Source organism: Elephas maximus, chromosome 17 (assembly GCF_024166365.1).
Source record: "Elephas maximus indicus isolate mEleMax1 chromosome 17, mEleMax1 primary haplotype, whole genome shotgun sequence".
NCBI lineage: Eukaryota > Metazoa > Chordata > Mammalia > Proboscidea > Elephantidae > Elephas > Elephas maximus.
In genome coordinates, this window is record NC_064835.1 from 84,901,067 (window position 1) to 84,925,482 (window position 24,416).

Sequence of the window (24,416 nt, forward strand, 5' to 3'; positions counted from 1 at the left end):
GGAGGAGCATGTTGCCAAGGCAAAGACCCCTCTCTATCGCACTGACTTGTTCTGTAGCTCCCAGATAGCTCCATGGATAACCGCACAGCACCTGGCTGGCTTACACACAGTATGGCTCCTTACACAGACTTTGTCTAGCCCAGGCAAGTGACTGCAGAAAAGCTAAAGGCTCAGTGAAAATTTTTCCATACTGGTATCATAAGACAAAATTCAGCCACTGAAATTACCTAAGTGTTTTAATGATAAGGACGCTATTGGTCTGAGTCAAAAATACTACAGTTATCATTAAAAGACAGCAGCAATATCTCACAGTCCTGGTTCCCCTACCCCTGAAATCACTTTTGGTTCAGCGATAAACGTTTACTGAAAGATATCAGGACTAACAACCAAACAAAAAAAACTCATAGCTGTCGAGTCAATTCAAACTCATAGTGACCCTATAGGACAGAGCAGAACTGCCCCCATAGAGTTTCCAAGGAGCAGCTGGTGGATTCGAACTGCCCATCTTTTGGTAAGCAGCTGTAGCTCTTAACCACTGCACCACCCGTGCTAACAGATGCACCAAAACCAGAGGCTGCCTGCTAGCCAAGGTCGATCTCTGCCTACATCCATTGCATTTAGGAGAAACACCCATTAAAGGAACTGTTTTTAAAGAACTTTCACATTATTCCATAGAAGCCAAAAAACAGTAAGGTGAGCTATCGTCTAACTCAGCTGGACCCATAAGCATTTCAGAATGTCTGAAAAATTCTCTGTTCAAAAATATTTACCAAGCGCCTACTACATGCTAGGCACACTGTTCTAGATGATCTCGACACATGAGGTGTAGTAAGGCGTTAACTATCTAATTCTCATAACACATTCGTAAGGCACAGCTAGAAGGTGATTTCTAAAATCCAGACCATGTAATTCCGCAGAGAACGGGGTCACACTGGCAACTGGCTATACAGGGGCACTGGTGAGATGGGAGGGATTAAAAACACAGCCTACCTCACCAGAACACAAATCTTCCAGGGACTAACTGCTCAGGTGGGCTTTCACTGCAAGCCCACCACTGTCATTTTACTGACGATCTCTCTGAAATCTGAAAACTCTGCTGGGGGGAGGGGGGGATCTGAAATACATGCTTAGAAAGCTCTGGAAACATTTTGTATGCTCTCAATGAGATCCTTCTAGGGTGTTCCTGAGAGCCTGCACAGCCAAGGGGTGTACATTCTTTCAATTCAGAAGAGAGTGGCGAAGTATACTGCAGCAGGAGCCAGAAACAGCCTGCTAACTGGGTGGGAGGGACACCTGTTACCCAGCACCAAAAGGGAGAGAACTCTTCCCACCAGGAAAATGACCACTAAGCTCATTTATTATTTTATAAGCTTATTTATTATTTTATACTGCCACATTGTAAGATTTCAGGTTAAAAGACATATTAAACTATGTTTCTTAAACCAACTTCATCTTTTTGGATTACATTAGTTGTTCTCGAGTGGGGGCAATTTTGCCCCCCAGGGGGTGCCTGGCAATGTCTGGAGACATTTTGGTTGTTACAACTCGGGGTGGATGCTACTGGCATTTAGTGGGCAGAGGCCAGAGACGCTACTGAATACCCTATAATACACAGAACAGCCTTCTATAAGAAATATCTAGTCCAATACGTTAACAGTGCTGAAGTTGAGAAAGCCTGGGTTGGATTTATGAGACATGGTGAGCAATGAGGCACACCCTAGTACCTTTTATTTCTTTCTCCCTCAAGTGTTTTTCTAAACTGATTTTTAAGTCAGATTTGCAGCCCTCCTGGAGGAGAATCTTTTTAGGGGTGGGGGCATTGTTGGTGACGTCAGCTGAATCATTCTGGAAAAAAGCAGATTGGAAGGCTGCGAAAAGCAGGAGTAATACAAATTATCTTCTTGCTTAGTGAGCCTGGGTCCCTCCTGAAATCTCAAAACAAGTGGGTGTTAAAAAGCAGAAGGTATTTATAGATGGAAGATAACTTTTCATCAACTCCTTGGCATTTTCCATCAAATGTACAGGAACTGCACTGAGTCACTGCTTTAAGAACACTCCCTACCGTTTTAGCATCATTTGCAAATCAATAGAACGTGATTGCAAAGTGATGTGCCCCTAACTCTGTAAAGGTGACTTTGCCAGGAGCTTCAGGGATGCTACCAAAGAAGCTACCACTCCCTTCCTGTCAAACTCCTTGTGTTCTCTGGGACAACCTTTGGGCTAAGATCAATGTAGTTTTTCTATATATAATTCAGAATGACCACAAACTCCTTAATCCCTGGACAAGAAGAGCTTTCTCTTGTTGGAATCTTGTTAGCACAATTTTCGCCAGCTTCTGGTGAGACGCTAATACTTTACCAGCTTGGCTGGTCTTCAACACGGTCATTTTTGTTCTTTCAAGCTTCACACAATTGTATGTGTTTTCTTGGAGTCTGGTTTTGTGCCTTTTGGGAGAAGAGGAAAGAAGGAAGGATTTGCACCCACAGGGCACCAGCAGTTCCCAGAGGCTATCTGTCAGACAGGCTCTCTCCTGGTTCTGCCCTCATTTAAAGAGGAGAACATCCCGGTCTACTAAGACACGGTGTCTGGATTCCTCATGGTCTTGGAAATGGCTCTGAAAAAAGTAAAGCGTTGTGTAGCTGGTGTGCAGCACACACTGTGATGTAAAATGACACCATGGCCCCTCTGAGGGAGCCGCAACCAGGGCTCATGTCATGAGGGAGAAGACACTGGGAAGCTCTAGTTACCACTGGGTCTGTGTCTAGTGAAAAACAACAGATTGGGATACAAGCCTACTATACTCAGAGATAAATCAAAAGCACTATTTGGTGGATTTCCCAGGGAACCCAAAACTTCAAGTCACCTAGAAGGCTCATCTAGCACTGCAGGCTTAATTGATACCCAATTCATTCGCTTAGTGTGATTTTCTTTAGATCTGCTTTGAGGAGCCTATACTGGCAGCAATGAAAAGGGCATAAAAGAATATCTATTCTTCCTATCCATACAAATCTAAAACAGTCTTTCTCCAGAAATTCCAGTCTTCTGAAACCCAGTCCTGACTTCCAGCACAAATATTTATCCATTTTTAACTTCATAAGAGCCCTGCTTCCTTAAACACTTTTTTTAAAGACAATTTAAATCCCTTTCATTATTACATATACATGACTGTTCCCAGCTCTGTAAGTAAGTAGCGCTTAAACACTTTTGATACCTTGAGACTCACTGGAAAAAAAGTAGGTTTTTTTTTTTTTTTTTTAACAGACTCTTAAAAAAAAGACTGGGTGCTATAGGGTTATGCATTTTACCTACTTTCCCGTAAGAAGGAAAAGATAAAATGATTTATGTAAAGTAGTATAATGATGCATTAATTCCACATTGTATTTCATAAGCTGCTCTAAATTTAACACACTTAAAATGCATTGCTTCTGGAGAAAGTTCTGTATTTTCTTTAAATATAGTTCACATGTAGATTTAAGTATCTTTCTTTTTATGCAAATGTTCATTAATGTTTTTATACTTCATAATATTTGGACATCTTTATTCTGGCATTTTCTTACTCATGTACTTTCCGTTTTCTGCATGGTTAATCTATGTAAATTGAAGTTTACATCAGTCTTATATAGGCACTGAAGACTAGATACAGAAAGACACAGTAAAACCTGCAGAAGTTGGAACAAGTGCAGGACAGAAGCCCATCAGAGAAAGAAAACTCAAATATTTTCCACTAATAGAGATTGACAGAAAAGTGGTAAGACCGCACCCTGTCAAAGGTGGAAAACTTGTGAGACCAGTAAAACAAGGCAGAGTCCTCGCATTCTGGCTCTCACAGGTTTCACTGTACATTCTCAGAAGCCAGTCTCCAAAAGCTCTGCCAGTAACCGCTGACATAAAGCCAGTGTCTAAGTTCCTTTTTCTGAACTAATTTTTCCAGCTTCTCCTCTTCTCATTCAGGTGCCCAGACAAGCACACCTGGGGCCTCCCTCCCCACCGAGCAGCACCGCCATGCCATTCCTGTACTGCGTCCAGGTGCTTTGCTGGCCCTAACCCCAGTTTAGAAGTCAGAACACCCAGCCTCACCCATTTCACCCATATCTAAATATACGATGCTGAGGAAGGCCACTGTCTCAGGTCAACAGGGCTTTCGCAAACACAGCCCTGGGATGAGCAGGGTACCACACCTTCCAAACAAAGAAACGTGTGCCTGCTACTCAGCCCAGAAAAGGGTGGGGAGGCCCAGGGTGCACTCAGGGTTGACACACACAAGCCATGCTGACATAATATGAGCTCACGCGAAAAGCATAACTTTAAAAGAAGATTTTTATCTTCAAAATGTGTTTCTACTACAGGAAAAAATATAATCACGGCATTTTAAACAGGAGGTGCTGAGGCACATGACAGAGCAGAGGGATATAATCTTTCTTCCCTCTGGCTCCAGCTACCTCCCACCGCACCCACCCCCTCCTGGTACCCCAATTAGGTGTCCTCTGGTTGGGAGAGCAGGAGGAGGCGCTCCTCACAGTGACCTTGGTGACAGTGCACTGTCATGCGGCTTGGGGTTTCTTGCTTGTATCACCCAGCTCAGTAATGGAAACAAGGAACTGCAGCCCGAGCCCCCGTAGGGGAGCTGTTTCAAGGCCTCTTTTCTGGGTCAAGAACAGCTGTTTACACTGGGTACAGGGTCATAGCTGGAACAAGTAGCCACATTTTAATTTGCAACTGGATTTAGCTAATTTGAAAGTGTATCTTCACCTCCAACATCAGCTGGGTGAATTCTTCATTACTGAGGAATGAAGGCTTCCAGTCCTGTTGAATGTCACAGACTTCCGTTTGCGCTGAGACTTCTAAAAAAATACAAATAAGCTTTTATGTTTAATGGTATCTAGAAACTGGAATTAACAAACGAAGCACACTTTATTTCTATGCAATTTTATGTTGCTTTTCTGTGTAGTCTTATTAAAGAAGCCGATATAAGGAAATACATTAAGCCTCATTTCTCAGGACTGGGAAGTTTAGATGTAAAGTGCTTTAAAACGCTTCTTGATGTTCTCGTGCCCTTTAATGAGGCTTCGGGAAGGAGACAGCCCCACCCTCTGCATGGGTGTAGTACCTGCCACTTGCAGGAAGCACAATGCCCTTGAATTTCTATATGACAAAACCCCATCACCAGTTGCCACTTACCAAGGCAACGGGAAAAAAGACTGCGATGGTGTTATGTCTTCTTAAGCCGCTGCCTCATCATCAAGGTAAAGCGAGACACTTTAGAGATCTGAGATTTTCTACCTGGTGACGGTGGAGGATTGGTCAAAATTCCAGGAACATCTTCGGCTTGTAGTAAATGTCTCTGCAGAATATGATGTGTTTTTTCAGTGTTTCCAGGTACTGAAGTATAAGGGGAGCGCTGGTGGTACAGTGGTTAAGGGCTCGGCTGCTGACCAAAAGGTTGGTGGTTTGAATCTACCAGCTGCTCCTTGGAAACCCTATGGGGCAGTTCTGCTCTGTCCTATGGGGTTGCTATGAGTCAGGATTGACTCGATGAGAGGGGTTTTTAGGGGAAGTATAATGTGCTACATAAATACATGTTACTTAATTGCATTTTGGAGTCCCTCCCTGGGTGGTACAAATGGTCAATGTGCTCGGGTACTAACCAAAAGGTTGGAGGTTCAAGTCCACCCAGAGGCACCTTGAAAGAAAGGCCTGGAGATCTACTTCTGAAAAATAAGCCATTGAAAAACTATGGTGCACAGTTCTGCTCTGACACACATGGGGTTGGCATGAGTCAGAACTGACTTAAAGGCAACAACAGCAACAGTTCTTTGTTTTTTCCTTAGTTGCTTTTAAGGCTGGAACTTAAACTATTTATACCTTTTGGGTTAATCTATAACGTACCTGATTCACCTAACTACCTTGTACTAAAGACATTATTTATGTTTGTAAATTCAATAATCTTTGGCCCACACAAACCAAAACATGAAACCCACTGCCATCGAGTAGATTGCAACTCATGGACACCCTGTAGGACAGAGTAGAGCTGCCCCATAGGGTTTCCAAGGCTGTATCTTTACAGAAGCAGACAGCCACATCTTTCTCCCATGGAGCAACGGGTGGGTTTGAACTGCTGACCTTTTGGTTAGCAGCCCATCTCTTAACCACTGTGCCATCAGGGCTCCTCTTTTTGACCACTAGGATCAAATTGTAGATTAATCGTTGGTTCAGGAGAGGAGTCTTTCCAGGAGCTGGAAATAAATTTCATTTAACCACAGCACCACCAGACTGCTTAAATACCCTAGTTCTTTTGTATTCTTGAAAGAATGTTTTGTTCTATTACTGAATTATCTTTGACAAGATTATTATAGGTAGCTCAAATGTGATACTGAAATACTTGTTTTTCCTTCATTTTATCCTCCATCTTAAACCAACGTTTTACTCTTCTTTCAATATTAAGAGGTCTCCTTAGGGATTATATTCTTGGTGTTAAGAAAAACCTAAATACATATGACTTAGATCTCAGAGAAAAAAACTAACCTGTTTAACAATCTCCTAGGGAATGCAAATCGTTCAGGCAGATAATCTATAAACTTTAGGAGAAACGTTTGACCGTGTGTTTCTGGTAATTTGTCTCTTAACCAGTCTGGAGAATGCCATTCGGCAGTTACTCGTGAAAAGAGATGATGACAAGGTCATATGTTACGTGTGTGGCTCTGTAAATTGTCACTCGTTCAGTCACCCACCATTCCGTCTAATGCTTGGCTCTGCGGGGAAGGTATCTTTATTTCAGAGAGAACAAGCTGCTGCTGTTATTGTATGAAATTGGATTTCTGTCTTTTGGGATTTTAAAGGAGCACAAAAGAGCCTCCAACAGCTTTCAGTAACACAGGCAGAAACCCAGAACAGGAAACATCCCTATTGACCCGCTAACGAGGGCCAGTGCAGATGGAGACCTCACAGTGCTGGGTGCCGCCATGTCGCCAGAGGGCGCACATGGAGAAATGCATCATGGGAAGCAGAGGCAGCCACAGTTCCTTCTGGTATGCCAGCCAAGGCAGGGAAAAGGGGGTGAAGCTCCCACTTTCTCAAACAAATGGTTGCTACAGTTTGATCAGTTAGAAAAGAGACGGTCTGAGGCTGTATCAATAATTCAACCCCATAAATGCCCTTCCCCTTCTTCCCAACACATACACTCCTCTGTAAAATTCTTTTTAACCACCCACCACATCACCCATCGCACCAGTGGATTCTGACTCATAGTGACCCCTATAGGACAGAACAGAACTATACCACAGGGCTTCCAAGGAGCAGCTTTTGGTTAGCAGCTCGTCTCTTAACCACTGTGCCACCAGGGCTCCTCTTTTTGACCACTAGGATCAAATTGTAGATTAATTGTTGGTTCAGGAGAGGAGTCTTTCCAGGAGCTGGAAATTAATTTAGATAGAGGTCGATCCAACTTAATGGCAAAGGAATATGAAAGACCCATTTCTTTTACAAGAATATCTTTTAGATCATTTTGTGTTGCCTGATACTTTCTAAACACCAGCATAATAATATTGAAAGAAGCCATTTCATTCACTTTGTATTTCAACAATTTGATTACAGTTCTTGGAAGTTAAGGCTCAATTCATAGCATTTTAAAAAATACACACGTATTTTTTTACCCTGTTGGACAAGGTAATATTTACCTAGTCAAGCAATAGCATTTCTGTCTCATTTTCCTGACTTTGCTTTGACTACACACTTCCCCAAAATGTACTGCTCCTGTTCAGGCATACCAGGAGCAACTGTTCGGTGAGGAACTCGGTCACAACTACAGATAATTAAGGAAAAAAAAAAAATCGTTGCCATCAAGTGGATTCCAACTCCCAGCGACCCTATAGGACAAAACAGAACTGCTTCATAGAGTTTCCAAGAAGCGCCTGGTGGATTCTAACTGCCGACCTTTTGGTTAGCAACTGTAGTACTTAATCACTACACCACCAGGGTTTCCAATTACAGCTTATACTAATAGAATATTTGCCAAAATGGCTCCCGGGTCATTTTGTTTCCCTAACTATTTAGAAACCACTTGACCACAGTTCTTTGCTAATCCTGCCTCAAAGCCAATAAAAAAATGGTACATTGGGAAATAGTAAACCCGTTGCTTACAAGTCGATCCCAACTCCCAGCAACTCTGTAGGACAGAGAAGTGTCTGCCCCATTGGGTTTCCAAGGAGCGGCTGGTGATTGGAACTGCCGGCCTTTTGGTGAGGAGAGGAGCTCTTAAACCACTCCACCACCAGGGCTCCGCTAAACAGTAAATACAGAGTTAGAATCATGACTCCACTAGCATTTAATGTGACCAACACGGTAAGCTATGGGTGGCAGGGCAGGCTGTAGTAAGGGAAACGAAACGACCTGGGAGCCTTTTATGCAAAAATTCTACTATAGTGTAAGCTGTAGTTATGACCCAGAGTGCCTCACCTCTCAATTGCCCCTTGTATGCCTGAATAGGGGGCAGCACATTTTTGGGATGTATGTAGTCAAAGAAGAGTCAGGAAAATAAGGCAGAAATGCTATTGCTTGGCTGGGTAAATACTACCTTGCCCAACAGGGACATTTCTCCTCATTCTGCAGCTTCCCAATCCCCAAATCCACTAAGGCAGATACACTGAATGGGCATGAATAAGGACTGAGACTTGGTGATGGGAGAAAAATTACATTAAACCAGCTTGAGATTCACACAGGAAGTGGATAACATGCATTTAGCCCCATGCATTTACTCCACTTTATATAGTAAGAAGGAGCCCTGGTGTGGCGCAGTGGTTAAAGTGCTTGGCTGCTAATAGAAAAGCCACGTGGGCCCGCCTGGCCCTGTAGAAATAACATTTCAATGGATAAGGATGTCCAATATGCCACAGTTTTTACATAATTTACGGGTTTCTCTCTTAAAACAGATACTGTTGACACAAAATTTCTCTAAAGAAAAACATGGTCAGATCTTTATTTTGATTCAGATTACATCAAAGAGAGTAAGCATGAGTCACTTCTTGGCCTTTTGGAGAAGATGGAGTGCAAACAGAGTAAGTATGCATTCCGGGATCAAGATTTAGCTCCCAAACTGAGGAAACAAGGATGCCTGAAATCTTAATGAGGAAAGAGATAAATAATGACAATTACCTGTGTCTAATCACCTTTCCTTAGTTATCATGAGTTCTGCCTTTACCATGAAGGCAGACAGCATATCCAAACTCACAGTTCTCAACCCTGAGGGTACCCTGGAATCTACTGGGGAGCTTTGAAAATAATGATGCCTGCGCCCTGCCCAGTGGGGTGTCGGTGAAATGCTCGCCACTCCCACAACACAAAGCCCCAGTTTGGATTGTTTGCCCATTCCTGTGATGTAAATACTCCCTCCATGGCCAATTTTAAGCTACCAACTTGATGTCCACTGGCTTGCAAAACTCCTGAAAATTTCACATCATCACTGGGCAGCTAGTCTGAGCTGCCTCTAGCACACCACTGGGGTCCCAGCCCTAGAGATTTTACTGTACTGGTCTGTGGGGTGTGACCCAGTTGCATATATTTTTTAAAAGCTCCTCAGGTAATTCCAGTGGTCAGCCAAGGCTGAGAACTACAGTCTGAACGAACACAGCCATGAACAGCTACAGTGTGGTTATGACCAGTAGCTACGACAGCCTCGTAAATCGCCCGCTGGCGAGAAGAAAATTAAACACTTGGGATCTGGAGGCAGACTGTTTAGGTTCAGATTTCACATCTTTCTGGCTGTCCGACTCAGCTGAGTGGTCCACCTACTCGACCAAGAGAGCCTCAGTTACCTCGTCTATGAAATGGTGCTAACTTGAAGGACTGCCGTGAAGTTTGTGATCAGTTACACTAGGTAGAGCCCTTGGAATAATGCCTGGTTCATGTTGTTTTCTTGTGGTTAGCTGCTGTGGGCTCATGGTGACCCCACGCACAACGGGATGAAACACTGCCTGGTCCTGCACCATGCCCGTGATCAGCTGCAGCTTGGATCATTGGCTGATTTTCAGAAGTAGATCTCCGGGCCTTTCTTCCTTGTCTGTCTCAGTCTGGAAGCTCCACTGAAACCTGTTCAGCATCACAGCAACATGGAACCCTCCACTGACAGATGGGCGGGGGCTGTGTTTGAGGTGCACCGGCTGGGAATCCAACCCAGGTCTCCGTCATGGAAAGCCTGAATTCTACCCCTGAACCACTAATGCTTCATGCCTGGCTCGTAATGAGCCTTGAATAAATGCTGATCATAGTTATTTTCCACCCCGTTACACCAGGGAGGTCCATGTTCACTTGGATTGTAAGTAAAGGAAAAGCAATTGGTTGTTTTTATTTCACCTTAATCCAAATTTCAGTTTAACCACTATATTTCGCCATAAAATCTACCAAGGATTTTCTGCTTTCTTTTGATTATGGAACCACAGAAGATGAGTGAGATACTGGACGATCCTGGGTACATTTAAGCAGGTTATGCAGAGTAAGCATTAGTCTTATGGAAAAGGTGAGAAGGAAGCAGGCCCTCGTGGTGTTAGCAGGGCGCATTTTGCTGACTGATCCTTTGCAGGTCCAGGTTGGACAATTCTTTAATTCTGCACAGGGCAGGTCCAGCATAAATGTCACACTGATGAGCTTGATCCCAGCTGTCCTATTTAACAGCTGTCCTGCTTCGAAGTGGCACTGACCTAGTTTGAGTAATTTGCACAAAATATCTTGGCAATCAAACCAACTTGCTGTTTCACTTGGCTAACTTGTTATTTAGGAAATATAACTCTTCTGATTAAATTATTGGGGCAGTCTAATACTGCTGCAACACTTTATCCCAACCCCACTTGATTTTTTCTTCCTGATTTTTGACAAAAGCAATTAACATGTTCTTTACTCTCCTGCGGGCAACTTTTGCGGGGTGGGGGGGGGGGAAGAAAAGGAGGATGTATCATTACTGTCACATTTTTAATAGGTATATACAATTATCAAAGAAACAATAAAAGAATAACAACCATAATGAAGCTTTCAGATGTCCCGACCATGCCCTCCTGCAGGAAATCATCTTGTCTAGGAAAACGTTCAGTGAAAGTGGAGCGTCACCATAAGCACAGAAGAACTATAATTATTTCCTCAATAACTCTGACATTTCTGACTTTATTATGTTTGGTGCTGTGGTTAAGGAAAAAAGAATTCTGCCTTTCCTGCTTGTTAATAGCTCCTGAGCCCTCTTAACTAATCTTTGATTTTTTTTTTCCTTTTGGTATCATCTGCAGGTGAGTGGCTGGGTGGATGTGGCTAGTGCTAGGAGGTAAAGGGCTTGAAGGAGTGTCAAAGGGAGACAGGACGGCTTGACAAGGATGTAGGTTCAAGGATGGATTCAAGTGGTAAATTCGTATGATGAAATACTACCTAGCAATGAAAATGAACCAACCACAGCCTAGAACAACATGGATGAACCTCACAAATATCATGTGCATAATGCATGATTCCATCTGAATAAACCCCCAACAGGCAAATCTAATCTTTGGTATCAGAAGTCAGACTAGAAGTTATCTTTGGTGAAAGCAGAGATAGTGGTAGGAAGGGGCACCTATTGGGAGAGGCTTCTATTTCTTGACCTGGGTGGTGGTTAGCTGGTTGTGTTTACTTTGTGATAACTAATTCCATCTATTTTCTGTATGTATTATACTTTCACAAAGGTATTGAAAAAGTTTAAAAAACAAAAAGAATGTACTGCTGGAACAACTGATATGAACATGCAAAAGGATGAATTTGGATCCCTACCTCACACCATAAAAAAAATTAACTAAAAATGGATCAAATACCTAAATGTAAGAGTTAAAATATAAAACTCTAAGAAGAAAACATAGATGTAAATCTTTGTGACTTTATATTAGGCAGCAATTCCTTAGATATGACACCTAGAGCATAAGCAACAGAAGGAGAAAAATAGATAAACTGGATTTTATTGCTACGAGTCGCAATCGACTCGATAGCAGTCGGTTTTTTTTTTTTTTTTGTATTTCATCAAAGTTAAAAACTTGTGTGTCAAATGATGCCATTAAGACAGAATGTGAGAAAATAATTGCAAATTACATACCTAACAAGGATCTTGTATCTAAATATATAAGGAACTCTTATAATTCAACAAAAAGATAAATAACCCAGTTTAAAAATGGACAAATCATTTGTATAGGTATTTCTCCAAAGAAAATACACAAATGACCAAGAAGCACATAAGAAGATGCTCAACATCATCAGTCATTAGGGAAATGAAAATCAAAACCACAATGAGTTACCACTTCACACCCACTAGGAAGGCTATAATAAAAAAAAAAGAGGGGGCAATAACAAGTTTGGTAGGGGTGTGGAGAAAATGGAACTCTCATACTTTGCTGGTGAGAATAAAAACTGGCACAGCTGCTGTGGAAAGCAGTTTGGCAGTTCCTCAAAAAGTTAAACATAGAGTTACCATATGATCCAGCAATTCCACTCCAAGGTTTATATCCAAAAACCATATGTTCACATAAAAACTTGTATGTGAATGTTCATAGCAGCATTATTCCCAATAGCTAAAATGTGGAAACAGCCCAACTGCCCAAGAACTGAGGAATGGAGAAACCAAGTGTGGTATATCAATACAATGCAATATATGATTCAGCCATAAAGAAGGAATAAAGTACTGACACATGTTACCACATGTACGCAAAGTAAAAAGGCAGACCCCAAAGGTCGGATATTGTATGATTCCATTTGTATGAAATGTCCAGAACAGGCAAATCCGTAGAGACAGAAAGTAGATTAGCGGTGCCAGGAACTGGAGGAGAGGGAGAAATGGGAGTGACTGCTAATGGCTATGGAGCTCTTTTTTGGGGGTGATGAAATCAGATAATGGTGACGGTTCTACAACCTCATGAATATACTAAAAACCACTGAACAGTACACTTCACATGCTGAAATTTATGGTATGTAAATTATATCGCAGTGAAAAAAAAAAGGATTTGACATTAATTATTTATTTTCAAGGAAACCCCGGTGGTGTAGTGGTTAAGTGCTACGGCTGCTAACCAGAGGGTCAGCAGTTCGAATCCACCAGGTGCTCCTTGGAAACTCTATGGGGCAGTTCTACTCTGTCCTATAGGGTCGCTATGAGTCGGAATCGACTCGATGGCACTGGGTTTTTTTGGTTTATTTATTTTCAATTACCGTTTGTTTTTTTAATGGTGTAGTTCAAAGTGGTAGCAAAGAAGGATGGAAAAATCGGTACAGAGGGACCCAGTGGAGAATAAGTACTTGAGCACTGCATCTGTTCAGGGCTGAGTGAAACAAATGCTTGCTCCAGGCACTTTTAATCAAGATGTTCCCCCTGTTACCAGCACGCTGCTGGGGCTGGCTGCTGTATGTGAGGCTACTCTGGGCTTTCTCCTCTGGCCCATAAAGCAATCCGGGAGGTGAGCGTCCTCTCCCAAACCTGCTGGAGATGGGGCTAAGAGAGAGGGCGGGGTACCTCTGAAACAAGAAGCCTATGACTGATGCATTAGGCTTTGGAGGGGAGAGAGGACTAAGCATGAGGACCTGGCTGTGAGTCATCCCCAGATGGAAAGGACAGGAACGGAATAAGACCAGAGAAGCATATCCTTTACCATTGTGTTTCTGCAGAAATCCAATGACCTTTTCCAGCACGGTGGTTTTATCCATTTTCCGTGTGTTGCCCGGAAGCATGGAGCTGAGCTCTTTGATGAGAACATTGAACTGGTCCCGACGCTTCTTCTCAGACTTGTTTCGAGAAGCTCTGTAAACATAAAACGCACAGCTTACTGGAACATTCCACTTCCTACAGGCTTTGTTATGAAATCAAGATATTTTTCATCGGCGTATGTTCTCCTGCGATCACGTCATGAAAACTCCCTCAGGGAAGGTAACATTAGCCACTTTCAGAGCTGAGCGGTGGGGACAGAAAAAATGTTTTGCTAGATTCTTCGCCACAAAGAGAGACCGCATTAACGATAAGTGAGTTCTGACTCAGATGCAAAATCTTACACAGATCAGCTCCCTGGCCAGATGCTGCCCACTCTGACGTCGTAGAGCTTTCACACTCTGACAGCAATGACCTGCTGAGACCCTTTCCTTAGCCAATGGTGCAGTCAAACCAAGTCCTCTCCAGACTCTGGTGCTATGTCACAAGGGGTAGCCAGGTGTTCCGAGTGTCCGTCAGGAGGGCTATGTCCTGGCCACTGCTTCAGGGAGCTCACTGTCCTGCTGAGGGACAGGGCATGCCAGCGTGAGACTGCAAGCCATGCCCAACTAAGGACCTACATATGGCAGGTACCGCATATAGCCGAGCCCTTTTAAAAATGACATCACACACTGCACTTATAGTCAGATACAAGTGAGATGCTCAGCTTGAGACAGGTCTTCACCCGAGCACTAACGAGGCCCCTCTGAGGAACCCTAGGGTCCCTGAGAACTTGGTTAGGAAATCATGACTATAGACGCTGCTGCTAGAAAACCAAACAAGAAATGCACGATGCAGGAAGCCTGCCTTCTCCTCTGAGAAAGTCCAGCCTGCAGCGCTGCTCGAAGGGCTTTGATTTTCAATGTGACCACCACAGGCCCAGGGGCTGGCGCTAAGCTCTGCAGGACCAGCTTACTCAAAGGTGCGCGGGGCTGGGGAGCTGAACTGCCTCTCCCAAACCCACACAAGATGGACTTGTTCCAGAAAATGAGTTGACTCAGAGCACAGAGGTCATGGCTGTGGGGCCATCAAACCTATCTGCCTGCTGACCCAAGTACTCCTGGGTCCTGGGAAAAGCTAAACAATCATCAGGGGCTACCAACCGGTGTGGGATCAGGACAGAGGGTGCTGGTGGTTTTTGACAATACAGTGAGTTTCCATTAGAGGGTTCACCTAGCTTGGGGTAGGTATCAATATCTATAGGTATCGGTATCAGTAAAGTCTTTGCTTTCCAAGTAGCCCTTGGAAGCCCGTGGACTTTCAAATACCCTTTTCCTAGATGCCATGCGGGGATGGTCATAACCACTTGGTTTGCCTCTGCCTAATTTCACACCTATGGTATATTCAATATTCTTCGCCAACACCATAATTCAAAGGCAAGACTGCCAGAAGAAGGAACAAATCTGTCTTGGAAGAAGTACAGCCAGAATGCTCCTTAAAAGGGAGGATGGCGAGACTTCATCTCATGTTCTTTGAACGTGTCATCAAGAGGGACCAGTCCCTAGAGAAGGACATCATGCTTGGTAAAGTAGAGGGTCACCAAAAATAGGAAGACCCTCAATCAGATGGATTGACACAGTGGCTGCAACGATGGGCTCAAACACAGCAGTGATTGTGAGGCTGGCACAGGACCAGGCAGTGCATGGGTACATGGGGTCACTATGAGTCGGAACCACTTCGACAGCACCTAACAACAACGACATCATTTACACACCAACTAATAGCAACCCTGTAGGATAGAAAGGAACTGCCCCATAGCGTTTCCAAGACTGTAACGTTTATGAAGCAAATTGCCACATCTTTCTCCTGTGGAGAGGCTGGTGGGTTTGAACTACCCACCTTTTGGTTAGCAGCTGAACACTTAACCACTGCGCCGCCTGGGCTCCTAATCACACACAACCTGTCTTTATTCAACGCACAAGTTTACATCCTATTTTATACTGATCATATCTTAGTTGGGGCTGTCTCCAAATAATATCTGGGGTAGTTCTTCAAATCTCTCCTAAAATCCATGGTCACCACCCTCATCTAAGGGTCTTATTCTTCCCTGGTTCCTGTTCTTAGATTTTGGTAGGACCTGAAACCTGAAGGGATTTCTACAGAGGCCTCAATTCCCGCAGAGGAACTATGCTCGTACGGACTGTCCCAATCACAGGCTGGCTGCAACAGCGGGAGTAAGATGCTGAGGTGCCTTTTTGCCAGCCCAGGGTGAAAAGCACCGTGTTCAAACCCACGGAAGAGAAGAAAGGAACCTTTTAACTTTCTGGGAGACCGTCTATGCATTATAAATAAATTTTTGGCCTAGATTTAAAGAGTGACATGCAACCTCCTTAGCCAAAAAAAGCTCTGTTCCTGTCCTAGTTTGCCCATTATAAATTATTTGTGAGCTGATAACACCCAGCTCATTATTACTCTGTTCTCTTCTTCAATGGGTGTAATGACTACGAACACTGCCTGGCAGGGAATAACATGAGGGCTTGTATCATTAGTGACAGGAACACAGCTTGTTTCTGTTGGGCTTTGTCTGGGACACGCTGCAACGCCCAGTGGAAATCAGTCAGCGTTAGCAGGATTTGCAGTGCTGAGAAGCGAGGAGGAACACCAGCCTGGAATGACCTTATTACCAACAAGGAGGTCTGTTCCGCAGATTCCAAGATGACCATACACAAGGCACCTGGACAACCATATGAAAGACTTAAAGAATCACCTTTTGTTTTTTTTTAATATATATAAAGGTATAGCCCTGGTGGCGCAGTGGTGAAGAGCTTGGCTGCGAACCAAAAGGTTGGCAGTTCAAACCCACTGGACAGTCCTTGGAAACTCTATGGGGGCAGTTCTACTCTGTCCTATATTGTCACTATGAGTCGGAACTGACTCAAATGGCGACAGGTTTAAAGTCGACAGTCAGTGAAAAAGAGGAAGACCCTCAACGAGATGGATTGACACAGTGGTTGCAAGGATGGGCTCAAACACAGCAACGATTGTGAGGATGGCACAGGACTGGGCAGTGTTTTGTTTTGTTGCACATGGGGTCACCATGAGTTGGAACCGGCTCGATGGCACTTAACAACAACAGCAAAGGCATTAAAGCCAGTTGCTGTCGAGTTGATTCTGACTCATGATGACCCCATTTGTTTCAGAGTAGCACTGGGCTCCATAGGGTTTTTAATGGTTGCGATCTTTTGGAAACAGATTGCCAGGCCTTTCTTCCAAGGTGCTTAGGTAGATATCTGAGTGGAATTGAACCACCAACATTTTGGTTGGTGGCTGAGCCCTTAACCATTTGTGCTACCCTGATAAAGGCATTACTGATGGTCAGTGAAGTTCAGCCATATTGCGTGGTTTTTTTGGTAACTGTGTAATGACCACCAAAGTAAAGATATACAACAGTTCCCTTGCCCTAAAAAGTTTTCTCATGTCTCTTTGCTGCTATTCTCCCTCAGCCATGGCCACAGCCAAACAGTGATCTGCTGTCACTTTAGTTTTGCCTTTTCTAGAATTCCACATTAATGGAATCATATGGCATCGAGTCTTTGACCTTCATTTAGCATAAAGTTTTTGAAATTCATCCATGACACTGCACAGGTCTAAAAGCCTTCGCCCTTGGTAGCCAAACCCATTGCAGTTGAGTCAATTCCAACTCATGGCAACCACATGTGTTACAGAGTAAAACTGCTCCATGGGATTTTCTTGGCTGTAATCTTTACAGAAGCAGTTCACCAGGCCTTTTGTTCTGTGAAGCTGCTGGGTGGGTTCGTACCACCAAGCTTTGGGTTGGCAACCAATTGCAAATTGCCTGTATCACCTTGAGGGTTTCCAAGCAATTAGAAACAGGAAAGGATATCCATTCTACACTCTTTGATTAGTACCTCTGTGGGGACAAGGCACTACACAAAGTGATGAGGAGGAGGCAAAAATGAGTAAGACTGGGTACTCATCTAAAAGAAGCTTAGAATCTAGACGAAGAAATCATTTGTACATGGATAGCTATTATTAGGAGGGACCAGTCCCTAGAGAAGGACACTATGCTTGGTAACGTAGAGCATCAGCAAAAAAGAAGAAGACCCTTGACGAACTGCAAAAATGGGCTCAAACAGCAATGATTGTGAGGATGGCAAAGGATGGGGCAATGTTTTGTTCTGTTGGACATGGGGTTGCCATGAGTCGGAACAACTCGAAGGCACCTGACAACAACAAGCTATTGTACAAGGCAGAATGGGATATGATAGGTGAGAAGTTCAAACAAACTGCCAAGGGAGTTCACGAAGGAAGGAGACCAGCCATGTGAAGTGGTCAAGGAAGTCCCCAGAGAGGAACCGGCATCTGAGGTGGCCTTGGGGGGTGAGCAGTCAAGTTTGACAGGAGAGTAGGGACATGTGGGAACAATGCAGATAAAATGAAGAAGGCAGATCATGAAGTCTTCAATGTCAGCCCAAGCAATCTGGTCTAAGCTTTTTGGTGAGTCTAGGGAAAAGTGTTGATGGATTGCTTGAAGGAAAGAAACTGGTTAGGACATCAGGAGAAGGGGATGAAGAGCCTAACTTAGGGAGAAGTGGGCAGAGACAGGAAGGACAGATGAGAATCTTCTCCCCAACAGTGCAACATTTCCTCACACCCCTAGGTTCTCTGCTCCCCAGTTTCAGCACCGACAAATCCCTCCTGAGGGGAGCTGTAGAGATGACTGGCGTCAAAGGCAAATGAGTCTCTGTCCACTTTCATTTGTCTTGAAAAATACTGATGATATATCCTTTTATAAATTTTTATTCTTAAAATTCACATACAGTAAACTTGACTTTTTCTTTTGGGCACAGTTCTAAAAAATTTTAACACAGGCATAAATTATGGTAACCACTATCTAGAGCAGTTCCATCATTCCCCAAACCATTCTCATACCCTCCATTACTTGTAACCTCTGGTAAGCACTCTTCTGGTCTCCGTCACTCTTCTTTTCAAGAATACCAAGTAAGTGCTCTGATACAGCATAGAAGTTATTGAATCTGGCTTCTTTTACTCAGCATAATCCCTTTTAGATTCATCCAAGCTGGTGCATCTATTAGTACCTTGCTCCTTTTGATTGCTAAGTAGTATTATATCATATAGACGCATTATATTGATTTATTCATTGATCCAATGAAGGAAATTTGGGTTGTTTCTAGGTTTGGGTGATGATAAATAGAGAGGCTGTCAACATTTGTGTACAGATTTTTGTGTGAATATAAGTTGTCAGTTCTCAGAAATAAATACTCAGGATTGGGGTGTCTGGATCATATGAAAAGTGTATGTTTAACTTCGCAAGAAATTTCCAGACGGTTTCCCAGGGTGGTATTTCACGGGGTTTTAATTTGCATTTCTCTAATGGTTAATGATGTTGAACCCTTTTTCAGGCACTTTTTTGCCGTCTGTATATCCTCTCTGATGAAGCATCTGCTCATGTCTTTTATCCATTTTTAAATTGAGTTGTTTGCTTCCTTACTGTTGAGCTTTGGGGGTTCTTTACACATTCTCGATACAGGTCTTTTTGGATGTGTGATTTGTCAAAATTTTCTCCCAGACTGTAGCTTGCCTTTTCATTCTCTGAATATGGCCTTTCAAGGAGTAAAAATTTTTAACTTTGACGAAGTCCAAGTTATCCATTTTTTCTTTTATAAATTGTGCTTTGGGTGTCAGATCTAAGCAACTTGGCCTCACCTCAGGTCCTGAAGGGTTCCTCCTACATTTTCTTCTAAGAGTTTTAGAATTTTACATTCAATTTATGATCAAATTCGTGAACCAAACTGAATCCAATTCAGCTGGTCAGTGGAGTGATGGGTGATGCAATCAAACGTTTCCCAACGAAGTGGAAAGTTATTGCCAGAACTGGAGATGGAAGCACTGGTGGGCTTCTCGCTGTCACGAGCAGCTGGGGTTTTGAATAATAAATACAATAAGAAGCAGGTGGTTCCGTGAAAAGTGGCTGTTTGTCCTTAGAGGGCCTCCTCCATCTGGAGGAGCTAAAGGCACTCCCTAAAGCATATTTTTTTTCATGTTCCCCGTCACTGGAAGCTGAAGAGTGGTTGGGGGCTGCAGGAGAATCAGGTTGGTGGGGCTTAGCTGAAAGGGCATTAGACAAGGAATCAAACACTGCGTTCTCTTGGTTCTGCCCCTGCCCCCCCACCATGCCAGCTATGGTTTGGGGAAAAGGGAACGACCGTGGCTGGAGAAGGTCATTTTGTTGTTGCTATCTTTTGTTTTCCCAAATCATTTTTTAAATGCAGGGTTAGGTAATATTTGTTAGTTTTTCTTTATTTGTTAATTACTGTCTTAGCACCTCTAATGTGCGAAAGAATTCCGCAACTCTCCAAAACGCAGAAATGGCAAACAGCGTCACCCAAACTCGTTTTGGGGGGTACTTCCTGGGACTGGCTTTCCTCAAGATTCATTTAGGGAAATTCTGGCATAAACCAAGGTTCATTTAAGGTCAGCGCAATTCCCTCCCATCTCCGAGCCTGGGTCTGGGACAGGGGTACACACCTTCGTTTCCATCGGTGCCCACAGCACCCCTGCAAGCCACCACAGCAGGGCTGGGGGCACTGCTGAGCTCAGGAGCCTAAACACTTGGTTCCAGAGAAGGGTGTCATCTGGGTGTGTGGGGAGAAAAGTCACCCCACACGGAGCACGATGGTCAGGCTGGTGCACCTCCAACCCCGAGACATCCCTGAGGACTTGGGCAGCTGAGCCTCTACAGCAGAGGCTTGGGAATGCCCTTTGGGGATGACTGAGGTCTGCTGAGGCTGTTCATTTCTCCTGAGACCTACCAGGAACACTGTTACTCTTAAGCACAGTTATCAGAAAATGTCTGAGCCCAAATGGGAAGCTGGCCTAATTTCATGGAGATTCTTACTTAACGGTTACGCAGGGAGAATTTAACTGGAGCACAGACCTGAGGAACTTTTCACTAAAATTCTAAAAGGAACATTTAGCCTTTTCTGAAGAAAGTCAGCATTTTCAAGATGGTGGACTTCTGGCCATCCTTTTTCAACTTAAAATCCATAGAAAAGGTTTATAGTAAATTGTCCTTTGCCTCGGGTGCCCAAGAGGGAGTCTGGTTCTCCCTGAACCAACACATTCCAGGTTTCTAAGCCTGCCATCCAGACATTTTTCCTTCCTACAATTCTTCACCAGCCAAACGACCCGCCTGGTGTAAAAGGCCAAAGCCCCACATAGAAGGAGGCCCCTTTTCCATTCTGCTGTTTACTGGGGCCCAGTAAGAATTTGCATTCTGCCCGCAAGGACACCTCTACTTTTCCCTTTGTTTTGAATACAGAATCACTCATCTGGAAATTACAGCATCATATAAATGAAACGCGTGTCCTGTTACCTTCTGTGTTCACTTGACGCCGGTGCCTGCACAGCCAGCTCAATCACCAAACCAAACAAAAAGGAACCCTCAAATTTTTTTTACTTCCGCTCTTTTCCTGTCTCTGAGCTTACGATGATGTATATACAACCCAATCAAAAGCCTGGGAGGGAAAATGCCAGCAAAATGAGCAAGGCAGGCTCCAGCTGGGAAGAGAGACCTGCAAGGTAGGGAGCCCGGCTTTTTCATGGGGCACCGAGGTAGCACACGGGGTGCGTGCCGAGTGTGCGTGGAGCTGGAGTCCTTGCAGCCGGCTGCAACCTTCATGTGCCTACAGAACTCACACCCAAAGGAGGGAAACCAGGAAACCACCAGCTCCTCAACTATATTCCTCCCCAGGAAGGAGGCTATCCGCAGTTGGCTGATGAGGTAAAAAAAACAAAAACAAAAAACAAAACCAGTTGCCCTCGAGTCGATGTCTACTCACGGCAACCCCTATGTGTCAGAGTAGACTGTGTGCTACAGATTTCTCAACATCTGATTTTCTGCAAGGTGATCGCTGGGCCTTTCTTCCACAGTGCTTCTGGGTAGACTCAAACCTCCAACCTTTCGGTTGGCAGCTGAGTGCATTAACTCTTTGCACTAAAGAAGGTAGGGCTTTCAAATTCTGATCACCAACCTGGCTCTGCCTAACACTCTGACCCTCCAGGATACACCTGAACGGCTAATTTTCTGCAGTTAATGACATTCTTCCTCTGAGTATGCTTGTTTTCTTGAATCACTTCCTAACTTGCCTTAAAGCTTTTGAGGGCATGTTAACGGAATGCTATGTGTCTCCTGCTGTATCATCCACCTGCTCACTACGTTACTGAGTTAGCAAATACTAACGGGATGGTCTCAGTCGTCAATCCACAGCAGCAAACGACCTGTTACCTCCCTTCTACCTGGGGGGAACCAGAAGAAATAAGCCACCTTGGTTATTTCTGTGAAATTGCCCTATAAAAAAAACTAGGTTTCTCATATGTAGGATTTTGTTTTTCTCATTCAAAAAATTTATACACATATTGTTTTGTGACATTGGTTCAGTCCCCACAATGTGACCACACGCTCCCCGTTTCCACCCTGGGTTGTATGTAGCATTTTAAGTCCTCCTTCTTGCCTGAGGTATTTCACCAGTGGTTGAAACAAAGGTTTAGGGTGCAAGAATAAAGCCATTTGCCCTGTGGCTGGGAACCAGCGTTCGTTCTATTAAGAACCCCAAGAATGTGCTGACCGTGCCTGACACTCTTGAGTCTCATAAACATGGGACAACACAACCACACGCTCCCGTCCCTCCATCCTTCAACTAAAAGGCACAGGGCTATCGAAATGGAACACCACAGCAGACATGGAAGGGGAAGTAATGTAACTTTAACAAATGTTGATTAACTACTTCATACAGGATTACAGGAGGAGGCTAATACCAACCATCTCCTTAGCCAACAGGTAATCATTTTTACCAAGAAACGGAGTAAATTGTACTTCACAACACTGCAAAGTTACAGAAACGTGCCTCTTTGTAGAGAGAGGAATCCTATCAGCACTTACTGTCCCTCCTGTCCTGACTCACAGGGACAGCCTCTGTTTACTGCCTGTCGTGAGGAACGATAGAACACAGTCATTAACAGACCACACTCAGTAGGGAAACTGAAGCCTGAATCTGCACCCTGGCTCTGCCTGCTGCTCACCGGCTGTATGTTCCCTGAGCCTCAGTTTCCTCAACTATAAAAAGGGGACAATAATAGTACCTGTTTTGGGGAGGTGTTGTGAGAATTAGTTAATGTGTGTAAAGTGCTCCAGGCACGCAGTGAGTGCTCCGTAAGTTCCAGCTCAACTTATTAGGTAGGTGCTGGGTGCTTATACATACCCAAACCAACCAAACCCACTGCCATCAAGTCGATTCCCACTCATAGTGCCCCTACAGGACAGAGTAGAACCGCCCCATAGGGTTTCCAAGGAGTGGCTGGTGGATTCGAACTGCTGACCTTTTGGTTAGCAGGTGAGCTTTTAGCTACTGCTTATACACAGCTGCATTTAACCCCTGCAATAATCCCCAGAAGCAGCTGCTACTATTATCATCCCCATTTTACAGAGGAAGGAGCTGAGGCTGAGGGAGGTTTAGTAGTTTGTCCAATAACAGAAAGTAAAAGTGGCAAGAATCAAAGCCAGATCTGTCTGGTTCTAAACCTGTACACTTTCTGCTTCCCAGAGGATCACATACACACACACACACACACACACACACAGACCCCACACCAACAACCCACAAAACTATGTCACATCAGAATTAAGAAGATATGCTTATAAATGGACCATAAAGCGGTAAACTGTGAACCTTATTATCTAAGAATTCCCAATGTCTCTTAATTAAACTATTTCCTTCTTGAATACAAGGATCACAGTCTCACATCTTCCCTGGAGGAAACAGAACATAATTCTGAACACCCAACAAGCACTCAATTAACACTCACTGGATTTACATGGAAATTCAAGGAAGAAAGTGAACCGTGTCCTGGTTCAGAATACCTGATCAAGCGATCCAAATCAACCACGACTCCCCTAAGGCTTTAAAAGTCTTGCCTAACATGCAACATATTTTCTGGGGGCACCAAGCATTTTGATCTCAAGCCGAACATTTCTAATTGCACCGAAAACATCGCGTGCATGAAAACAATTCACTTCAGGCCTCCAGGTGGGAAAAGGGAAAGGCCTCTCATGTTGTTGCTACAAAAACATATAAAACCAGAGACTTCCGAACTGGTTCGAGCTTAGATTTGTGCTTTATTTCATTTTTGATATTCTCAAGTGCTATGAAGGACACTGCCTGATTGCTGTTACTCTGGCTAAAAGATCTGGGTATCGGCAAACATTCTAAAATGGGAAGGAGGAGAGAGGACCAGCAGCTGACCACGCGGGGGAGAGGGCGACACTCTTTGTCCGTGCAGAGAAGGTTTCCAAGTAATAAAGTCTGGAGCCATGTAGGCACACACCCAAAACAAATGGCGATGGGGTAACGACTGAAAAGAAACAGAATACAATCTGATTGGTTTCTAAGAACTTTGAGTCAAGATTTTATTGGAATGTCTATAATCACTGATTTCTGAGTATGGAAGACCTAAACGCACATTTGATCTCTTCTGGATTTAGAGGTAAGCATGCAGTAGGTAGACAGGGCTGAGGCTACGGGGGCCAGGAGGAGTACTATGAAAAGGAGTCCCTGGATGGTACAAATAGTTAGTGCTCTCGGCTGCTAACAAAAAGGTTGGAGGTTTGAGTCCACCCAGAGGCACTTAGGAAGAACGGCCTGGCGATCTA

General features: G+C 43.9%; 1 protein-coding gene across 3 annotated transcripts in view; it reads right to left on the minus strand.

The window, feature by feature from the left end:
- Nucleotides 1-24,416, minus strand: part of NPAS2 (neuronal PAS domain protein 2) — a 184,746-nt gene that overhangs the window by 64,055 nt on the left and 96,275 nt on the right. For all 3 annotated transcript variants that reach the window (XM_049856381.1, XM_049856379.1, XM_049856380.1), the window contains 2 exons: nt 13,635-13,783; nt 4,750-4,841 (listed from right to left, as the gene is read on the minus strand). In XM_049856381.1, the coding sequence (XP_049712338.1) occupies nt 4,750-4,841; nt 13,635-13,783 (241 nt within the window). The remainder of the gene's footprint in view (nt 1-4,749; nt 4,842-13,634; nt 13,784-24,416) is intronic.